Genomic DNA, 21,485 nt, shown 5'->3' on the forward strand with positions numbered 1-21,485 from the left:
AGGGCCGGGTAGACCGGGCCTCCGATCGCTGGGTAGACCGGGCCTCCGGCGATCGGAGGCCCGGTCTACCCAGCGATCGGAGGCCTGGTCTACCCGCTGGGAAAGGGCCGGGTAGACCGGGCCTCCGATCGCTGGGTAGACCGGGCCTCCGGCGATCGGAGGCCCGGTCTACCCAGCGATCGGAGGCCCGGTCTACCCGCCGGGAAAGGGCCGGGTAGACCGGGCCTCCGATCGCTGGGTAGACCGGGCCTCCGGCGATCGGAGGCCCGGTCTACCCGGCCCTTTCCCGGCGGGTAGACCGGGCCTCCGGAGAACGGCGTGGTTTGCGGCGCGCGCGCAAGCCACCGTTCTGCTGGAGGCCTTCCAAGCGAGAGGAGCTCTGTGCCGGAGCTCCTCGCTTTTTATCCAGCGACCGGGTGAGCGACTGGGTGAGTGGGTGGGCGGGCGGGCGGGCAGCTAGCTGGGAGGGAGGGAGGGCTGGCTGGTTTTAGGGGTTATTTCGCCGCGGCGGCGGGGGGGGGGCGGCTGGTTTCCAGCGCCCCTATATTGTACAATACGGGCGCTGGCGGGGGCAAGGAGGCGGGAGGGCTAAGCAAGCCCTCCCCGCCCTTAAAGACATACCCCCCACCCAGACCCGGACCAGGCAGGGCCGGACCGGTCCGGCAGTTCGGCCATTCTTTGGAATGGCTGCTGGACCGGTTCGGGCACACCACTACTCTTGAGACAAGCTAGCAATCAGGGGATAAGGGGATAGTTTCATGTGTGGATTGGTAACTGGTTGAAGAACGGGAAACCAAGGGTAGGAATAAATGGACAGTTCTCTAAATGGAGGGAAGAAGTGGGGTCCTCAAGGATCTGAGGAGGAGAGTTTAATAGCTTCTACAAATATTTGATGACCTTGTTCAGTAAGCTACAGGAACTAATTTCAGAATAATTCCATACAACTCGTTAGGTCAAAATAGCCTTCTAAGTGCTTGACTATTACAAATTAATAGCATTACTCTAATGAGTAAAAATAAGAGTCAATGAATAAGATAGATAATTTCACTCTGATTAAAAAATAACTTTGAAGCAGACTAATAAATCAGTTTTATTGGCTTTATGCCATTGATTAACAATAAAATCTTTGAGGCAGGGTTTGATAAATATGTTTACCAATTTAAAAACGTCTCATTCATTCTAAATGAACAATATGGATGTTCCCGCACATGCACATTTGTTCTAACTGCGTTTCCTTGTTAGATTTTGCCTGTTTTGTCCAATCCTTATATAGCAAGCAACTGGAATTTAGGAGGTGCAAGTTGTTATCTTTGGTCAATGGCTTAGCTACAATCTGGAATACAATGCTATTCAGCTAATTGAATTTATATATTTCTAAATGGAATTTATATAATATTTTATCAATTTATATTACATCCTTCACTGTAAAAACATCCTCAGAGTGGTTTATAGGATAAAACAATCAACAACAATAAAACAATAATTAAGCAGCAGAAAAAACAGTAGTAATTAAAAAAAAATTGTGTCACAGATCTGTCAGTGAAAATAAAAAAGTTATTTGCCTGCAGCTGAAAGGGCATTAGTATAGAGGCCAAGTGAGCCTCCCCAGGGAGAGCATTTCATAAGTGGGGTGCCACTATCAAGTAGATAATCTCCCAGTTGCCACCTGCCTGCTTCAGACGGCAGTTTCAAAAAAATCTTCAAATCAGCCCCAAGTATAAATGCATGCATTACAGCAGTTTAACTAGAGGCTACTAAAGTACTGATAACTGTGGCCAAATTGAAATTTACTTTCAGTAAGGGGCACAATTCAGCCCAGGATTTGCTCCTGCAGTCCATATACTCTGGCCTGGCCATGTACAGGCAACATAGAGTATGCAGCCAATGTAACAGCTTGTTACATCCAGCTACTACACATGAACACATGAAACTAAGTTGGCAAGGTCAGCTACACAGACCCAGTAGAGTGTACAGAGATGTGATCCCACAACCCTAGTCCCAGAGCAGACAATGGACAAAAGCTGGATTTTCCATTCAGGAGATCCTGTGGGAGTGAATTCCATGTTCAGATCTCATGTGCATCTTGAGCAACAGTAATATCAGTGACATCTACGTATATGGTACAGATACACTCTCACTGGAGTGCATCTCACCCAGCATCTCATGATGACATTACCCAACTATAGTGCTTACTTGTCTAGGTGTCTGAAAGGGCGGCATGGAACCACAAGTCTGTGGCAGCTATGGAAACAGGGTGGTGAGAGGCTTTGGGACCACAGGAGCAAAAGAAGATTCAGTCTCATGGAATACCTCTGAGAGAGAGTGGGGGGAGGGAGAGGGAGAGCCACTGCAGTGACTGAGCCCTGACCATACTCTTCACAAGCAGCAATAACAATCGGCCTGGCCAGTCTGGGTCATCTGGGAAAGGGTTTTACAGTGCTTTACTGCTTATTTCCTCTTGAACATCAAGAGTCACTTCTCCCTTGCTTGCTGACCAGCATGATGGGAAGTTCATCCTGCAAAGGCTTAATTTTCTTGCTTCTTTTCAGGTGATCTGGGGAACAGCCCTTGGACTCCTTCAGGTTCTTTATCTATTTCTTGTTACCATTCATAGGACATCTAGTAATTTGTTTTCCTTGAAGCAGCTCTACATGGAGGCTGAGGAATGCTTTGCTCCTGTTCTTAGTGGGTTGGTGTCTGTGACCACACTCACCAGAGCTATGGAACAGATCAAACACCGGGCAACAATGGGCCAGACCCTCAATGGATGAAGACAGGGCCTAGTATATTGTCTGGACGTTATATTCAGCAATATAGGGTGTTTTTGTAAACAGCGGGGTAGTCTAGATTTTTTAAAAGTGCTTTACCTATAAGCATACAACATACAGCAGGTATGGCCAACTGCAGACCGCCAGCTGTTTTGGGCCCACAGCTCTCATCATCCCTGACTACTGGCCATTGTGACTGGGGATGATGGGAGTTGTAAGCCAAAAAACAGCTGGAGGGCCACAGTTGGACACCTCAGCTCTAGAGGTATACCAGCAAGGGAGCAAGTAGGAAGTTCTGTACTGCAACAACAGTGGAAATGTGGTACATGGAACCAACAGTGGAAATGTTGTACATGGAACCACTGGTGAAGGGGGCAATCTTTTAGAAATATTTTTGGTTTCAGACTAACTGGAGTTATCAGCAGAGTGAGCCATAGGATTTGATCCTACTAAATATGTCGTTAAAGGACTGCTAGCCATGCTGTTTTAGTCTCAGAGAGGCTTCTGCCTGCAATCTTGGAGAAGCCGCTGCCGGTCTGTGTAGACAATACTGAGCTAGATGCACCAAGGGTCTGACTCAGTATATAGCAGCTTCCTATGTTCCTTCTGTTCCCTAAATCAAATGCAGTGCTACTGTTGATGCTGCATGAGAATGTTGGGGGTATGGAAGAGGGAGAACATTGATTAAGGTTAGAAGAAAGAACAGATATGTATGCTACCTTCTCATTTTGTTCTTTCAACTTGGAATATGATAGGTTTGATCTTAAAAGCTGGTCGTGGCAGTAAAATATGGGTGGATTCACACAGCACACAAAGCCAAGGTTTATTTTTACTTTGTTATTAATTAAACCAAGATTGGTGCTGCAGACAATCAACAAACCTAGGCTTTGTCAAGTCCCGGCCCCTTTCCTTATGCCCCAGATTCAATCCCAGCCAGCTTTGCTTACAGCAATGAGAGGCAATTCTTGTTTAGAGCAATGGTTTTGTTTTCCAGCTATTATAGGCTTGTGTCTCACGATACATGGGTGTTAATAACAAAATCATTTGAGATGAAACCAAGATCGTTGGCAGATGTCATGTAGGACCAAAGTTAGCACAAACATAGTTTCTGAAAATCACTTCAAACCAAGGTTAAATATCTTAGTTTGGGAGCACGAAACATACTGAAAAACTGAAAACTAACGAACTAACAAATTGCCAGGGCTCGATGGCATCCATCCAAGAGTCCTCAAAGAACTCAAATGTGAAATTGCCGAACTCCTTGCTAAAATATATAACTTATCCCTGCAATCAAGCTCTGTACCGGAGGACTGGAAAGTAGCAAATGTAACACTGATCTTCAAAAAGGGATCCAGGGGTGATCCAGGAAATTACAGATGGAAAGCATCCTCAAAGACAAAATTGTAAAGCACATAGAAGAACAGGCCCGGCTGGGAGAGAACCAGCATAGCTTCCGCAAAGGTAAATCTTGCCTCACAAACCTTTTGGAGTTCTTTGAGAGTGTCAACAAGTGTGTGGATCAAGGTGATCCAGTTGACATAAAATACCTGGACTTCCAAAAAGCTTTCGACAAAGTTCATCATCAAAGACTCCTGAGGAAACTTAGCAGTCATGGGATAAGGGGACAAGTACATGTGTAGATTGCTAACTGGTTGAAAGACAGGAAACAGAGGGTAGGTATAAATGGAGAGTTTTCACAGTGGAGGGAAGTAAGGTCCCCCAGGGATCTGTACTGGGACCAATGCTTTTTAATTTATTCATAAATGATCTAGAAGTAAGTGTAAGTAGCAAGGCGGACAAATTTGCAGATGATACCAAACTCTTTCGGGTAGCGAAATCCAAAACGGATTGTGAGGAGCTCCAAAAGGATCTCTCCAAACTGGGTGAGTGGGCGACTTCAAGTATACACTGGTGGGATCTGAGCTGTCGGTGACTGACCAGGAGAGGGATCTTGGGGTCGTGGTGGACAGCTCGTTGAAAGTGTTGACTCAATGTGCAGCAGCTGTGAAAAAGGCCAATTCCATGCTAGTGATCATTAGGAAGGGGATTGAAAATAAAACGGTTAATATTATAATGCCCTTATACAAAACTATGGTGCGGCCACACCTGGAGTACTGTGTACAATTCTGGTCACCACATCTAAAAAATGACATTGTAGAACTGGAAAAGGTGCAGAAGAGGGCAACCAAGATGATCAGGGGCCTAGAGCACCTTTCTTATGAGGCAAGGCTGCTACAACACCTGGGGCTATTTAGTTTAGAAAAAAGGCGACTGCAGGGAGACATAACAGAGGTCTATAAAATTATGCATTGTGTGGAGAAAGTGGAGAAAGAGAAATTCTTCTCCCTGTAACATAACACTAGAACCAGGGGTCATCCCATGAAATTGATTGCCAGGAAATCTAGGACCAACAAATGGAAGTACTTTTTCACACAGCGCATAATCAACTTGTGGAATTCTCTGCCACAAGATGTGTTGACAGCCAACAAACGGGATAGCTTTAAGAGGGGTTTGGATAACTTTATGGAGGAGAGGTCTATCACAGGCTACTAGTTGGAGGGCTATAGGCCACCTCCAGCCTCAAAGGCAGGATGCCTCTGAGTACCAGTTGCAAGGGAGTAACAGCAGGAGAGAGGACATGCCCTCAACTCCTGCCTGTGGCTTCCAGAGGCATCTGGTGGGCCACTGTGTGAAATGGGATGCTGGACTAGATGGGCCTTGGGCCTGATCCAGCAGGGCTATTCTTATATTCTTAAACCTTGGTTTGTTGCCTGCATGGGTTTGGACAAGCAAACACATCAAGGTTTAACAAAATAAACCTTAGTTCTATTTATGTCTGAGCCACCCTATTTATCAACCATAACTTAATCCTGGTGAAGGTCACTGATTTGGCCTAAATTACTGAGACATCAGTGAACAGTGCTGGTAGTCTAATTTTGACCCAGCTGACTCTAGCTGGGTATCTGATCCATAATCAGTCCTAGACCAGTGGCTGAGGAGATGGAGTTGCAATGATCTGTTAAGATTCCATTGCTTTCAATAGATACCCAGTACAGACTACTATGTGCCAACACAGGATGAATGTACCTGGTATTAGAAATTAGGAATAGACTGGGAATACTGTTTGAATCCTGGCAATCTCATGATCTAACAGACTCCCTGGCAAAGTCAATGAAGCAGACTTAATGGTGAGGTCTGATAAAATTGTGAGAGTTTCAAAATGCAAACCCTCTTTTGTTTAGTGTGGCTCAGGATTTAATGGCTTCTATCTATCTATCTATCTATCTATCTATCTATCTATCTATCATATTTTTATACCGCCTGATATGTAAATCTCTAGGCGGTGTACGCATTCCAACATTAAAATCACGGATTAAAATACATAAAACACGACAAAAACAATATAAAACAAATTATTAAAATTATTAAAATTCTAATTAGCTTGAGAACAGGAAAGTCTTGAGGGTCTTCCTGAAAACAAACAGAAAAAGAGATGCTCTTATTCCAGCAGGGAGCATATTCCAAAGCCCTGGTGCAGCCACAGAGAAAGCCCGGTCCTGAGTAGCCACCAGACAAGCTTGTGGCAACTGTAACTGGACCTCTCCAGAAGATTGTAAAAGGCGGGAGGGTTCATGACAAAGAAGGTGCTCTCTTAAATAGTCTGGTTGCAAGCCATTAAGGGCTTTCCATTACTGTTTATGGTCCTGTCCCAAAGTACTACATATCCACCACCTCTGACAAGGCCTGCTCTAAGCTTGTTATTTAGTTCTGCCCTGGATTTCAGTGGCCTGGAACTCGAAGTATGATTATTTTATTTATTTTATTTAACACATTTATATATCACCCACTACCAAAGTCTCTAGGCAGTTTGCAACAACAAACCTGGAGAGGAGAGCTGGTCTTGTGGTAGCAAGTATGACTTGTCCCCATAGCTAAGCAGGGTCTGCCCTGGTTGCATCTGAATGGGAGACTTGATGTGTGAGCGCTGCAAGATATTCCCCTCAGGGGATGAAGCCGCTCTGGGAAGAGCAGAAGGTTCTCAAGTTCCCTCCCTGGCTTCTCCAAGATAGGGCTGAGAGAGATTCCTGTCTGCAACCTTGGAGAAGCCACTGCCAGTCTGTGAAGACAATACTGAGCTAGATGGACCAATGGTCTGACTCAGTATATGGCAGTTTCCTATGTTCCTAAACCAAAAAAAAAAAAAAAAAAACCACCACCCCAAAACACACATTTAAAACATATATAAATTTAAAGTTAAAACAATCAATACAATTCAACTAAAAAAATCAGCTAAAACGAAAAAGCTTGGCTGAAGAGATGTGTCTTCAATTATTTCCTAAAAGCCATCAGGGATGAAGCAGCTCTCATCTCAGCAGGATGTGTGTTCCACAGTCCTAGGGAAACTACAGAGAAAGCTCGCCTCTGAGTCGCCACCAGATGAGCTGGTGACACCTTCAGACAAACTTCCCCAATGATCCCAATAGGCGTCAGGGTTCATAACAAAGAAGACATTCTGTTAAATACCTTGGGTCCAAGGGGTTTTGAGGTAATAACCAGCACTTTGTCTTTTGCCCAGAAATCTATTGGCAGCCAGTGTAGTTCTTTCGAAACAGGAGTAATATGATTTCTTTGGGACAACCCAGAGACCAACCTGGCAGCAGCATTCTGCACCAATTGTAGTTTCCAGACTACGTACAAAGGCAGCCCCACATAAAGCGCATTGCAGTAGTCAAGCCTGGAAGTGACCAAAATGTGAATCACTGTCTTAAGGTCACACACTTCCAGGAAATGGCACAGTTGGCATATAAGGCGAAGCTGATAAAAAGCACTCCTGGCCACCACCTCTCTTCTTATCTAAGAGAGAGTTGGGTCCAGAAGTACTCCCAAACTGCAAGCATATTCCTTCTAGGGGAGTGTAACCATCTAGAAAAACCATCTAGAAAACCTGTAACTCTTGATCTGGTAGTGATCAGGAATGGGTTCTGCGCAGGGACCTCGGGGTAGACTAACTAGCTCCTCATGATGCCCACTCTGCCTTGCACGTGCTCTGTACTTCCATTTAAATCGGGAGTTGGGGGCGCCATTTCCTCAGTTTCTTGCAGACCACTGCAATCTGACTATCCTTCAAGGTAACCACTACAAGTAAGGATCCCCTCCCCCTCCCTTTTTTCTACTGTAGCCGGGAGGTTCGGGAGGGTCTTATGAATACAACGGATCACTACCAGACCAAGAGTTACAGATCAGCAACCTGTTTATCTGGATCGTGATCTGTTGCATTCATAAAGAATGGGTGACTAGCCAGCTTCTTTAAAGGGAGTGGGCACAGTAGACCCAGAAGCCTATGGCAATGCCCTCTTTCATGCACATCTCCCAAACTCCGCCTGCTTTGATAATCGCAGGTCAATGGCATAATGCTTTATGAATGGCTGCTGTGAAAACCACATTGCAACTGCGCAAATGTCTTCCATTTTAATCCCCGACAAATGCACTGCTTGTGTGCAGGGGATCAATTCCCTGCTTCTTGTAACACTGCACAATCAACTACCAACCAATGCGCTAGTCTCTGTCTCAAAATTGGTTGGCCCTTATGCCTTCCCTTGAAAGCTAAAATTATCCTTTTGTCCTTTTCTGTTCCTTTGTTCTCTCCAAATAATACAGCAAAGCACAGTGCACATCCAAAGAATGCAACACCCTCTCCAATGGCATTTCTGGGCACTGGAAAAAGGTTGGTAAAGTAATGTTCTGATTTAGATGAAACTCCGTGACCACCTTAGGTAGGTAACTGGGGTCTAATCTCATAACTACCTTGTGTGGATAGAACAGTGTATATGGGCTGTCTATACGTAAAGCTGTTACCTCATTCACAGATCTGGCCATGGTGATAGCAATCAGGAATGCAGTTTTTAAGGTGAGCCGTTTGTGAGTTATATCCCTCATCAGTAGTAGTGTGCACGGATCGGTTCGGAGGCCATTCTACTGGCCTCCAAACCGGTCCGGACAAGGGGTGGTTTTGGTTCGGGAGGGTTAGGGTGGGGGGTTCCATTAAGGGCGGGGGGGCTTTACTCACCCCTCCCACGCTTTGCTGCTTTGGCGCTATAATTAGTTTTAAAAATGCGCCGCAGAATCGCTCGCCGCTCCGGGGCTCCTTCTTGACTTCAAAATCGGGCGGCAGGATACTTCCCTGCCGCCCCCGAAGCCCCCTCAAGCCATTTTAGCTCTTTAAATCTCGCCCCGGACCGAGTGCTAAAGCGCTCGGGCGGGCGGCGGGGAGATGTCCGTCCGTCCGCCCGCCCCCTTCCCTGCCTTCTGCGAAGTGCAGGGAGCCTTCTGCGCGCGCATGCGCAGAAGGCTCCCTGCTTCTGCGCATGCGCGCGCAGAAGGCTCCCTGTACTTCGCAGAAGGCAGGGAAGGGGGCGGGCGGACGGACGGTCATCTCCCCGCCGCCCGCCCGAGCGCTTTAGCACTCGGTCCGGGGCGAGATTTAAAGAGCTAAAATGGCTTGAGGGGGCTTCGGGGGCGGCAGGGAAGTATCCTGCTGCCCGATTTTGAAGACAAGAAGGAGCCCCGGAGCGGCGAGCGATTCTGCGGCGCATTTTTTAAACTAATTATGGCGCCAAAGCAGCAAAGCGTGGGAGGGGTGAGTAAAGCCCCCCCCGCCCTTAATGGAACCCCCCACCCCAGTGCCGAGCCGCAGGTCCGCGGTCCGGTGCACACCCCTACTCATCAGCTCGAACAGGTCTTCCATTAAGGCCGACAACACCAAGGACAAACTCCATTGCTCTACTGGTTTTCATATAGGCGGATATAAATTGTTTACCCCCTTTAAAAACCTCTTTTAGTCTGGATGGGAGAAAAATGCTGACCCAGACTGCAGGAGATTTTTAAAGGGGATAAACAATTTATAAATTGTTGTGGTTTTTTTTAGCAATTTGATAAACCACTTAGTTTTGTACAGGAGCATTTGCCTTCAGGTAGCCTGCCTCGGGAGGTATCCATGCCTCTGTGCATGCATAGCAAACCTCCTCCATTTGCTCCTATAATTCTTCCTTATCGACAACCTCCGACTATTGAGAATTCATTTCAAAGTCCAATCCTCCATGCTGTCATGCGTAGTGTCTTTACACCCGAATGTTGTATCTTTCCAGCCTCCTGGACTAGAAGGTCCAGCTGAAGAGGGAACCTATAATACTTTCTCTTTGAGTGTTTGAGAAGTGGTGCAAACCATGGCTACCTTGGCCACCATGGCGTTACCAGACTGCAGTTCCAGTTATCTCTCATGATCCATGCAAGCACACGATGGTCTAATGGCTGTGGTGGGAATAGATATAGGAAGCCCCTGTTTCACTGATGCTGGAAAGCATCTCCCAGTGACCCTCTGCCTATTCCTGCATGCGAGCAACACTGCTGACATTTTCTGTTGGCAGCAGTCACAAACATGTCTACAGTTGGTTGCCCCCACATGTGGAAGACCTTCTGGAGATAGATGCTGTTGATCTCCCACTCATGGTGCTGGTTGTGCAGTCTTGTCTGACTGAGATCATCTACAAGAACATTGTCCACACCTCTTATATGTATGGCCAATGGATATACTCTGTGTGCAATGCACCATTCCCAGCAATATGTTCTCAAGACACACAGTGAACGGGACACTGTCCCGCCTTGTTGGTTGAGATAGGCTATCGCTGTTGTGTTGTCCATCTGTATCTGTACAACTCTGTCCCTGAGCATAGGCTCGAAGGCTTTTAGCACCATACACACTGTTAGTATTTTCAAGTAGTTTATGTGACGCTGGGCTCGATGCTTCGCCTACCTTCCTTGCACTTGGTGCAGTGTACAATGGGCACCTCACCCCAAAAGGGATGCATCTGTAGTCACCCACTGAGTAGGGGTCAACGTCGCAAACGGAACTCTGCCCAATAGATTTGTTCTTATTGTTCACCAATGTAGAAACAATAACACTGCCTGCGGGAGTGTCAGCAGTTTCCTTTGGCTGTCGACACTGGGTTGGAAGTTCCTTAAATTCCACTTCTGCAGGGGTCTCATTCACAGAATGTGCAAAGTACTGTAGCATTGCAAGATGCCATCAGTCCCATTAACCATGGTATGCCTTCCACATACTGTACTGGGTTTTGGCTGAAATGCTGCACTAGGTCTCTGATCTGTAGATAGCGCTTCTCTGGTAAGTATGCTCTTTTTGTTTGCATATCTTCGACTTTTTCCAGTTGACATTGATCCCGAGATCTGCAGCAACTGGAGCACAAAGCAGATTTGTGAACGTAACCTTTCTTCTTTGTCGCTCACCAGAAACCAGTTGTCTAAATATGGGTAGACTATGATCCCTTCTGTCCGCAAGTATGCCACTACTACAGCCATAACCTTCGTGAAAACACGCTGTGCTGCTGACAGTCCAAACGGAAGGGCAGTGTGATGAAACTGCATCTCCCACTGTAAATCTCAGATATTTGCAGTGGTTTTCCTGAATCTCCACATGAAAGTACGCATCCTTCAGATCTAATGTCGCTGCCCACTCCTCGCTGTTCAAGAAGGGTAGTATCCCCTGCAACATTGTCATCCTGAATTTACGAGTCCACACAAACCAATTTAGACCTCTCAGATTCATGATAGCCTGAATTCCTCCATCTCTCTTTGGAAACTGAAAATAACGGGAGTAAAATCCAGACCATCTCTCTGTTCACTGCACAGGGACAACTGCCTGCTTTTCTAAAGACACCTGCACCTCCTCCAACAACGCTGAAGTTGCCTTGGTATACTTCAGCCCCGATAATGGAGGCAAAGTCTTGAATTCTATTGCATAACCAGTCTCTATTATTCTAAGTATCCACAGGTCTGATGTTATGTGGTGCCATGCTTGGGCATGGTAGGGGTGAGTCCGAACCGGTCCGGCGGCCGTTCTAAAGAATGGCCGAACTGCCGGACCGGTTCGGCTCTTGCTGGTCCGGGTCCGGGTGGGGGGTATTACTTTAAGGGCGGGAGGGCTTGTTTACCCCTCCCGCCTCTTTGTCCCCTCCAGCACCCATATTTAACAGACAAACGGGGCGCTGGAAACCAGCCGCCCCCGCCGCCCCCCCGCCGCGAGCAGATTTACCCTTCAAAACTGCCAATACCCCTGCCGTCGCCCGCCAGCACTCCCTCCCTCCCTCCCAGCTGCCCGCCCGCCCGAGGACTCACCCAGTGCTTTAGAAAAAACGAAAGGAGCTACCTGATGGAGCTCCTCTCGTTATGAAGGCCTGCTGCATACTGAAGGTGCTTTGCGCGCGCGCACATGCGCGCGCCGCAAAGCACGCCGATCGCCGGAGGCCCGATCTACCCGCCGGGAAAAGGCCAGGTAGACCAGGCCTCCGATCGCGAGGCCCGGTCTACCCGGCCCGGCAGGTAGACCGGGCCTCCGGCGAGCGGAGGCCCGGTCTACCCGGCCTTTTCCTGGCGGGTAGACCGGGCCTCCGGCAATCGGCGTGCTTTGCGGTGCGCGCATGCGCGCGCGTGCAAAGCACCTTCAGTATGCAGCAGGCCTTCGTAACGAGAGGAGCTCCGTCCGGTAGCTCCTCTCATTTTTTCTAAAGCATTGGGTGAGTCCTCGGGCGGGCGGGCAGCTGGGAGGGAGGGAAGGAGGGCTGGCGGGCGACGGCAGGGGTATTGGCAGTTTTGAAGGGTAAATCTGCTCGCGGCGGGGGGGGCAGCGGGGGCGGCTGGTTTCCAGCGCCCCGTTTGTCTGTTAAATACGGGCGCTGGAGGGGGCAAAGAGGCGGGAGGGGTAAGCAAGCCCTCCCCGCCCTTAAAGAAAGGCCCCCCTTCGGTGCCGGTCCGGACTGCTCCGGACCGTGCACATCCCTAGGGTATGGCTTGCCAACTTGATGGAGTTGTCGACAACCACAAAGCAGTTGTTGTGTGCTTTGGCAATCATCTGTTGTCTGTGCTGTGGACTGCTTTCTGAATCAAAGATTCTGCTTATTATTGTCCTTGTTGGGCCTGTTGCTTTGGTTTTTACTCTTCTGACCATATCCCTTATTCTTTTGGAAAGGTCTATACAACTGCCTGAAGTCTCTCCTGTCCTGCTGCTTATATGGTGGCCTCTGTCGTCCATAAGGACAGTAGCGGGAGGTTGTTGTGGATGCTAATGTTGAGGCCATAAATATCTTAGCTGTGAATTTTGATTGTTTTTTAACGATTCCATTATGGAATCTGTATTTTCACGAAATAGGCCTTTTCCATCAAAAGCCAAATTTCCAACCTGCTCACACATATCATGCTACAAACACTATAGATCTCAGCTATGCATAGTGCCACAAGGTCACTGGGTGGCTAGCTCTGTCTGAATCTGAATCCGTCGAATCTGTGTGCCATACCCGCACTCGAGGACATTGGAGAGGAGTGGGAGGCAGGCAACTTACTAGGAAGTGGGGAGGCGCCTGAGGAGGAGCAGGCCAGTAATGTGAATGGGAAGGTAATTGAGACAGGCCAGGGCAAGTGTTTGGCGCAGGAGGGACCAGCAGGGCCGGGTGATCTTTGGAGAGAAGGGTCAGGATCTGAGCCACAGTTTGAATGGCCACTATCTCCTCGAGAACACAGACGGGGAAAATGTCAGCAGCAGGTGAGGGAATTACAACGGAGTAGTCAGCTGGTGAGAAGACAGAAGCCAGATTGAATCTATGGCAGCTGGTGGGGGTGTAGTGTTGATTAAGTGCACATGGCTGCTGACTATAAATCAGGCAGCCTGTGTCTGGAACAAACTGCTGGAAACAACACGTCAAATCTGCTTGGAGCTTTTGTCAGAGAGATTGTGACTTTGGAATTTGGGCTTCTCACTCCTCCTCACTTCTGTATTCTTGGTGAGACTGATATACCTGACTATTTAGCAGTAAAACTGGAACTTGAGCTACTGGCTATTGTGTCATATATTTCTGGCCAGCGTCTTCCGTCGAGTGAGCTCATGACACTGTGGAGTAGCCATTAGCACCACCAGAAGGTGGTGACGGTGGCACCACCAGGGGTGTGGACTTTTTCTTTTTTGGTGCTGATGGCATTCCTGGTGTCTCTGGTAAGGGGATATTGGGCTGCTGCAGTTGTGTCTGACATGCAGTTGTGGTTGTCTGCAAGAGTGGAAGTGCTGGATTTACGCCTTGAACTACTGTTCCCATCAATGTGCCTGTAGTATGCAGGGCTCTTGGCTCAGTAGCCGTCACCACAGGCCGGCAAATTTCTGCTGGGACTTCCACTGGAGGTAATCAGCGTAGTCATCTGGCAAGGAGATTGATGCCGCATGCCTGAATCTGTGAACATCTATGAAACTCAAAAAGCAAAAAACAAGAAAGGATGAAAAACCAAAACATAAACCATAAACCAGTTGCCAAGGAGATGAAAAGAACAATTGAAACTAGTAACAGCCAGTACTGAGGGACAAGAGGAAAGTTATGTCTGAGCACGGCTGCCAGATGATATTGTAAGTGGCGTAGTCTCAATAACATCCGTGCAGAGGTTAAGAAATGCAAGTTCCAAAAATGAGTCCAGTTGTGAGCGTTGCCTCAGTAGAATGTAGAATGTTGCCTCAGTAGAACATTGTGTCGAAGGTGTCCCTGTGTGCCTGCATATTGGGGACTTCCATGTTAGGGGTGAAAAAGCAGATAACACTGTTGCTGCTGGCATTGGCCTTGCAAACGCCGTAAAAGTACGTGTAGCAACCGGCTCTGCTACTCGTAATGGAGACATTAAACAGAAAGTTTCCATAGTCGTAGTGCTTTGCAGTGGAGACATCGATGGGGTTTTTGGATGTGGCATTTGTGCATCCTCTATGTCCTGCTCAATGTCGAGGCCAGTACTTAGGAAACCATGAAAAGTAGACCCAGAAGGGGTACTAGTTGAAGAGTCTAACATATCCAAGAGTGAAGCTGCAGTGTTCTGATCCAAGGAAACCTCATCTTCCTGGTCATGCTCTGTCGCCAAATCCATTAGCTCCATTCCCTTCTCCATCCTCTTGTCTCTTGGTGTTCGCTCTCAATGACTTCGGTACCAACACCTTCGTTGAGGTATGATGGTTCAACATCGACACCAACTCCTCTGCCTCTGTTGGCGGGCTATACACCTGTGCCACAGTCGGGGAAGGTGTTCCGCTCCCTGTCTTGCTGCAGTGCTTCTTACGAGGTGGTGATCCTGGCTAATCCCCAGAGCCATGCTTGCGTTTCTTTTCTTTGTGTCAAGGAGACAACTTCGAGACTTCTCTCAGTCTCTTAAAAGCTCTGCTGTCTCTGCTATGGTTTTAGACTGCGTATCTGCAGTTCCATGCAGAGTTGACATTCAGCCTGATGTCGAACCTGACTATATTCCCAACGTCGAGGAGTAGCCTGGCCTCGGCGTCAGCGGTCGTAACATAAAGCTGCACACAGGAGGAGGGTTCTATTCTTCATTGTCTGTTTAGAAAACCAACAGCAGACCTTGCATGCTGCAGTGTTAAGCTGCTCTCCCAAACACAGCAGGCACGATTCATGATGGTCAGTAGATGGTAGCTTTGTGCAGCATTCAACACATCTTTTGAACATCTTTTGAACATCCATGCCAGCAGAGAGTGCCTTGAGGCAGAAATTTTAACACCCTTTCACCAAACCAGTCCATGAAGCTTTAGAATAATCTTTTGCAGTCCTGAGGTCAACAATAAAAAAACCCCAATATTTCTCTCTTGGTTTGCCTGTTTCTAGAAATCTGAGGATCCAGCACCAAGGTGTTGACACTTTGGCGGTCAAATAGAAACTGAGGAAATGGTGCCCCCAACTGCCGATTCCAATGGAAGCACAGAGCACATGCAAGGCAGAGTGGGAGTTAGTCTACCTGCGAGGTCCCTGAGCAGGTGCAGAACCCATTCCTTATGAATACAACAGATCACTACCAGATCAAGAGTTATAGGTCAGCAACCTGTTTTTCTAGATGGGGTTACACTCCCCCAGAAGGAATAGGTTCGCAGTTTGGGAGTACTTCTGAGTAGGGGTGTGCACCGGACCGCGGACCTGCGGTTCGGCACTGGGGTGGGGGGTTCCATTAAGGGCGGGGGGGGCTTTACTCACCCCTCCCGCGCTTTGCTGCTTTGGTGCCATAATTAGTTTAAAAAATGCGCCGCAGAATCGCTCGCCGCTCCGGGGCTCCTTCTTGTCTTCAAAATCGGGCAGCAGGATACTTCCCTGCCGCCCCCGAAGCCCCCTCAAGCCATTTTAGCTCTTTAAATCTCGCCCCGGACCGAGTGCTATGGCGCTCGGGCGGGCGGCGGGGAGATGTCCGCCCGTCCGCCCGCCCCCTTCCCTGCCTTCTGCGACGTGCAGGGAGCCTTCTGCGCACGCGCGCGCAGAAGACTCCCTGCACTTCACAGAAGGCAGGGAAGGGGGCGGGCGGACGGGCGGACATCTCCCTGCCGCCCGCCCGAGCGCTATAGCACTCGGTCCGGGGTGAGATTTAAAGAGCTAAAATGGCTTGAGGGGGCTTCGGGGGTGGCAGGGAAGTATCCTGCCGCCCGATTTTGAAGACAAGAAGGAGCCCCGGAGCGGCGAGCGGGCGGCGAGCGATTCTGCGGCACATTTTTTAAACTAATTATGGCGCCAGAGCAGCAAAGCGCGGGAGGGGTGAGTAAAGCCCCCCCCCGCCCTTAATGGAACCCCCCACCCTAACCCTCCCGAACCAAAACCACCCCTTGTCCAGACCGGTTCGGAGGCCAGTAGAATGGCCTCCGAACCGATCCGTGCACACTACTACTTCTGAGCAGGTGCAGAATTCATTCCTTATGAATGCAACGGATCACGATCCAGATCTTGTAGATCTATCCCATCTCCTGAATTGCGGCTCCCCTACAATGAGCACTTCTGTCTTGTTTGGATTCAGCCTGTTTGTTATTCCTCATCTAGCCCATTACCATCTCCAGGAAGGTATTTAGGGAAGTTATGCCATTACCTGATAAAGATGACCTGGAGAAATAGATTTAGGTGTCATCAGATACTGATAGCACCCTGCACCAAATCCCCTGATGATCTCTCCCAACAGTTTCATGCAGATGTTGTTATAACAATTGTTACAACAATTGTGCCTTGAAATAATTATCTGGTACAATAGCTTCAGGCTATCACAGTACAAAGTCTCTGCAGAAGTCAGGGGCCTACTGAAATGGTCTGTCTTCACAGACTTTTGGATACTGTAGATTTGTAAAATGCTCTGGAGGACATGCCTTTTAATACTAATGCATGCATCCATTGATTACCTGGTTGCTCTCTGGGACAGGAGGCAGGTTATGGACAATGATACAGTAAGTCTGTATAGGTAGAATGCACTTTCATTTATGAGGGAATTGGCCATAAACAACAGTACAGATGGCTGGAGTACAGGTGAAATAAAGTTCATATGGTTTCTGACAAAATATGTCATAGGGCCCATTTGCAGGCCGATAAGATAATGACAATGGTGACCCCCATAAAGGTATTATTTTCTGTTGCACGAGCAGATAAACAAATAACTATCATGACAAAAACATCCAATAAAAATTGGAGTATGCTTCACAATGAAGAAAAGAATGCTCAAAGAGTGGCAGTGAGAACTCACAAGTTGTATTTAACACTTGATCATTCTAAGTGATGTTCCTTTACTCTTGCCTCAGTTAAATTATCAGGTTTTGTCTAAAGCTTACCTTTGTCATACCTGATACAATTAAATAGATTCCACCCGGTTGTTCATGTTCTTCACATATAACACCTCCATAGTCATAATAAAGAATCTGTGCTTTCTTCTGAAAAAAGAAAATATGGTTTACAGCACACAGAAAGCATTATAGAGCATAAAGTATATAGTATATCCTTAATAATACACCAAAAAATGGAAAAAATATATTTTTGAAAGGTATTTTGAAAATTCCCTTTGAGAAGACAGCAAAGAAGAATTAAAGAATAAGTGTTATTGTTTAAATTAGAAGACAGCTGGGTGAAGATTTTTTATTGATAAATGGGAGGAAAATATTGGAAAGGAAATATCAGAAGAATCCTGGATTAAGAAATAATAATTGAAAAAGTGTATATATTCGTCTAAAAGTGTTTCAAAGTTACTGGATAGTTCAAATAAGTTTAAGCAGTAGAGATGTGAAGCAGAAAGTGTAGGTTTTATACATGAATGCTGATTCTGTGGGGAGGCTGAAAAATACTGTGAATGTATTTACAGGTTACGCAGTGGGGAGGAGCTCCTCCATTTTTCATTATAATTGATATGTTTTATTTATGGTTTTAGTAAAATTTTAGTTTCCTTTACATCTTTAATCCAACTTAAATAAGCAAGACAGCTGCGGCACTCTGCTTTTCATTTTCATGTAACTTATTTAGACCTGAAACGGCTGTATTCTCTGCAGAAGAAACTTCAGGTAACAGTGTCCTTCAGGTTTCTGCACAAGGAATGGTTAACAAGAAAAAAAAGGCAACACACCAGTCCTGTAGCTTCTATTAAGGATAAACAACACAAATTGGATGATTTCATTACAGCTAAAGATATTGTGAGTATTTTGGATCTCTTTTATTAAAAAAAACAACAACCACCAGATTTGCTGTATTAGAAGAAGAGCCTCCAGTGTTCTTAGACTCTAGTAGTCAACTGATAGAGAGGCAAGGAGCAAATATTTCAGCTTCTTCTGAGCTAAAAACTTTATAGGAGGATGATGCTGGTGCACATATGAACTTTTTAGAAGCTGGGTTGGCAGAGGAACTTCCTTTTGATATCCAAAAATTCCTTGTTGACTGCAAAATGGTGATTGGTATCTACGATAAACTAACCAAGATTTCCATAAAAGTTGACAAATTAAAAGTTTCACCTGGTGGGTGGGAGGGATCAAATAGATCAGAAGTCTTTATCTGGTCATCAGTATGGCTTTACAACTGGGAAGGTGTTAGCTCCTAAGCTTACATCTCCTAAACCTAAGAAGCAACAGCTGCAGGAGGCTCCCTTTATTTATTTATTTGATTTATATACCACCCTTCCAAAAATGGCTTAGGGCAGTTTTAGGCAAGGAGCTATACAACTCTTATCAAGGATTTTGCAACTATCCCAAGTTTTATTACGTGTTCTTATGACAAACGTTAACTTTAACAGATTGAACAATCATAAGCATGTCAAAGCCTCCTTTAGTAATTTACTTCATTGCACATTTAGGGAACAGAAGGAACATAGGAAGCTGCCATATACTGAGTCAAACCATTGGTCCATCTAGCTCAGTATTGTCTACACAGACCAGCAGCGGCTTCTCCAAGGTTGCAGGCAGGAATCTCTCCCAGCCCTGTCTTGGAGATGCCAGGGAGGGAACTTGGAACTTTCTGCTCTTCCCAGAGAGGCTCCTTTCCAAGGAGATTGCCCTGGAAGCAGCTGAATGGCCCCCTTCTTGTTTTGGTACAAAACTATTCTACTTTCGTTCAAACAATTGGCAATTCCACTTTTCTTAATTAGGATGAAATGCTTTCTGGCTTGCTATCAGATTATTCCTCACAGAGCTTTTAAAGATCTCTAAATACCGTAAACAGCCAACAGAAACAGTATGAAGATAGAAAGTCAGCAGGGGAGGGGACACTTCCCAGTCTATTGCAAAGAGTGTCACATGTATGACTATTTGCCCCATGGGCAGAAGTCATGGGTGTGTGCTTGGTGCAAGGAGCTCCTGGCTGAAGTTGAATCCAAACAAGATGGAGGTACTATCTGTACGGGGTTGGGATCCAAGAGATGGTTTAGATCTGCCTGTTCTGGATGGGGTTACACTCCCACTAAAAGATCAGGTTCGTAGTCTGGGAGTGCTCCTGGATCCCAAACTCTCCCTGATTTTTCAGGTTGAGGCTGTGGCCAGGAGTGCTTTTTATCAGCTTTGGCTGATACTCCAGATATGTCCATTACTGGAGACAAAGGACCTTAAAATGGTGGTACATATGCTGGGAACCTCTAGGTTTGAATACTGTTATGCACGCTATGTGGTGCTTCCTTTGTACGTAGTTTGGAAACTACAAGCTGGTACAGAATGCAGCAGCCAGATTGGTCTCTGAGACAACACATAACACCAATTCTAAAAGAACTGCTCTGGCTGCCGATATGTTTCCGGGTGAAATACAAAGTACTAGTTACTACCTATAAAGCCCTTAACAGCTTGGGTCCATGGTATTTAAGAGAGCAGCCCCTTTGTCATGAACCCTATCGCCCATTAAGAACATCTAGAGAGTTCAGGTTATGGTTGCCGCCAACTCATTTGGTGGCAACTCGGGACCGGGCCGTCTCTGTGGCTGTCCCAGGGCTTTGGAACACTCTCCCTGCTGAAATAAGAGCATCTCCTTCTCTGTTTGCTTTTAGGAGGACTCTGAAGATGTACCTGTTTTCCCAGGCTTTTAATTGAAATTGAAATTTTAAATTTTAATGTCAATCAGTCTTTATTGTTATGGTCACCGACCAGAACAAAAAGTCAACAAATAATTTTTTTAAAAATAGTTAAGATACAATGTATCAATATCAATAAAATGGATATTATAAATCAAAACAATAAAATTCCCTTATTAATCATCCGCCGACGAGTATTAATGGCAGCAGCACAGTATCTAGCAACTCTAGATGTAACTGCAAACTCAGACTCAGAAAGAGACAAAGAGCAATAGAACTGATCCAGTCGCCTTGGAAATTTACATAATAGAGGTGTAATAAATAGTTCACGGATATCCTTATAAAACAAACAAAATAGTAAAACGTGTCCAGTAGTTTCAACCTAGTCCAGCCTACAAGGGCAAAGCCTCTCTGAGAATGGAACTCCTTTACAGAGACCTTCTAGGACTGCCAAAGGTAAACTGTGGCAGCAAGCTAAAGTAAAAACTTTTCTATACCTAGGGATTTCCAGCCAAGTGAAATAGCTCATTGCAGAAGCTAAATATCTACGTTCCACTGCTATATAAAAATTGGACACCTTACTAAGATCATTTTGCCGCTCAGAATCGACAACTCGCTGTCTAATCAGCGACTTCGCCTGAACATAACCCACATTAAACAGGATTGTAACAGAGAGGTCCAGTATAGTTATTTTGGCCTTAATAGTCTGAAACCATCTAGATCGATGGTTATCTTGTAAAATCAAAGGGGCTAGGCCAACTGGATGGTAAATTAATTTAAGCCAATAGCACAGTATAGTAATCCAAACATTTGCCTCAACTTTAATCAGGCCTGTCTCCAAATGGATAACAGTATTGGAAACAGATCTTGGAACATAAAGTGCAGTTCTCAAAAACTCTGCATACGTTCTAGGGTTTCCATATTTGGAAAAAGGCCCAGCTGTGCACCATAAAGCAGTTGGGCCAATGGCTTGGCTTTAAACAATTTGAAAGCCTCAGGTAAGTAAGAGCTACCTTTTAGTCGCAAATACTGTAAAATAGCAAGCGAGCTTTTCTGAGCATTAGAGGCTACATACCATAGTTCCCATGAGCTTTTCTGGCACCCCCGGCATGGAAAACTATTCCCAAATACTTAAAAAAATTCACTTGCTCAATAGGGTGTCCCTTGATCCTCCAAGTACGGATCTTGGGCCTCCTAGCAAAGGCCATTATTTTAGTTTTCTGAAAATTGACTTCCAATCCTTCCTTTTTACAGTACAGATTTAATGCTCTCGGCACTTTCCTAAGGCCAATGGGTGTCCTCGAAAGGAGAATTGCATCGTCTGCAAAAAGCAAGATAGATATA

The 21,485-nt window shown here is 46.3% G+C and overlaps 1 protein-coding gene across 8 annotated transcripts in view; it reads right to left on the bottom strand.

Moving 5' to 3' along the window:
- Nucleotides 1-21,485, bottom strand: part of LOC128338664 (sodium/hydrogen exchanger 10-like) — a 241,324-nt gene that overhangs the window by 64,310 nt on the left and 155,529 nt on the right. For 7 of the 8 annotated variants that reach the window (XR_008312667.1, XR_008312666.1, XR_008312672.1 and 4 more), the window contains one exon: nucleotides 17,440-17,538. Coding sequence is in view for 4 of the 8 variants with exons in the window: in XM_053281442.1 (XP_053137417.1) it covers nucleotides 17,440-17,538 (99 nt within the window). In the remaining 4 variants the exon portion in view is untranslated. The remainder of the gene's footprint in view (nucleotides 1-17,439; nucleotides 17,539-21,485) is intronic. The other variant, XM_053281423.1, reaches the window with a different exon arrangement.

The sequence above is a fragment of the Hemicordylus capensis genome, chromosome 1 (assembly GCF_027244095.1).
Source record: "Hemicordylus capensis ecotype Gifberg chromosome 1, rHemCap1.1.pri, whole genome shotgun sequence".
In the NCBI taxonomy this organism is placed as follows: Eukaryota; Metazoa; Chordata; class Lepidosauria; order Squamata; family Cordylidae; genus Hemicordylus; species Hemicordylus capensis.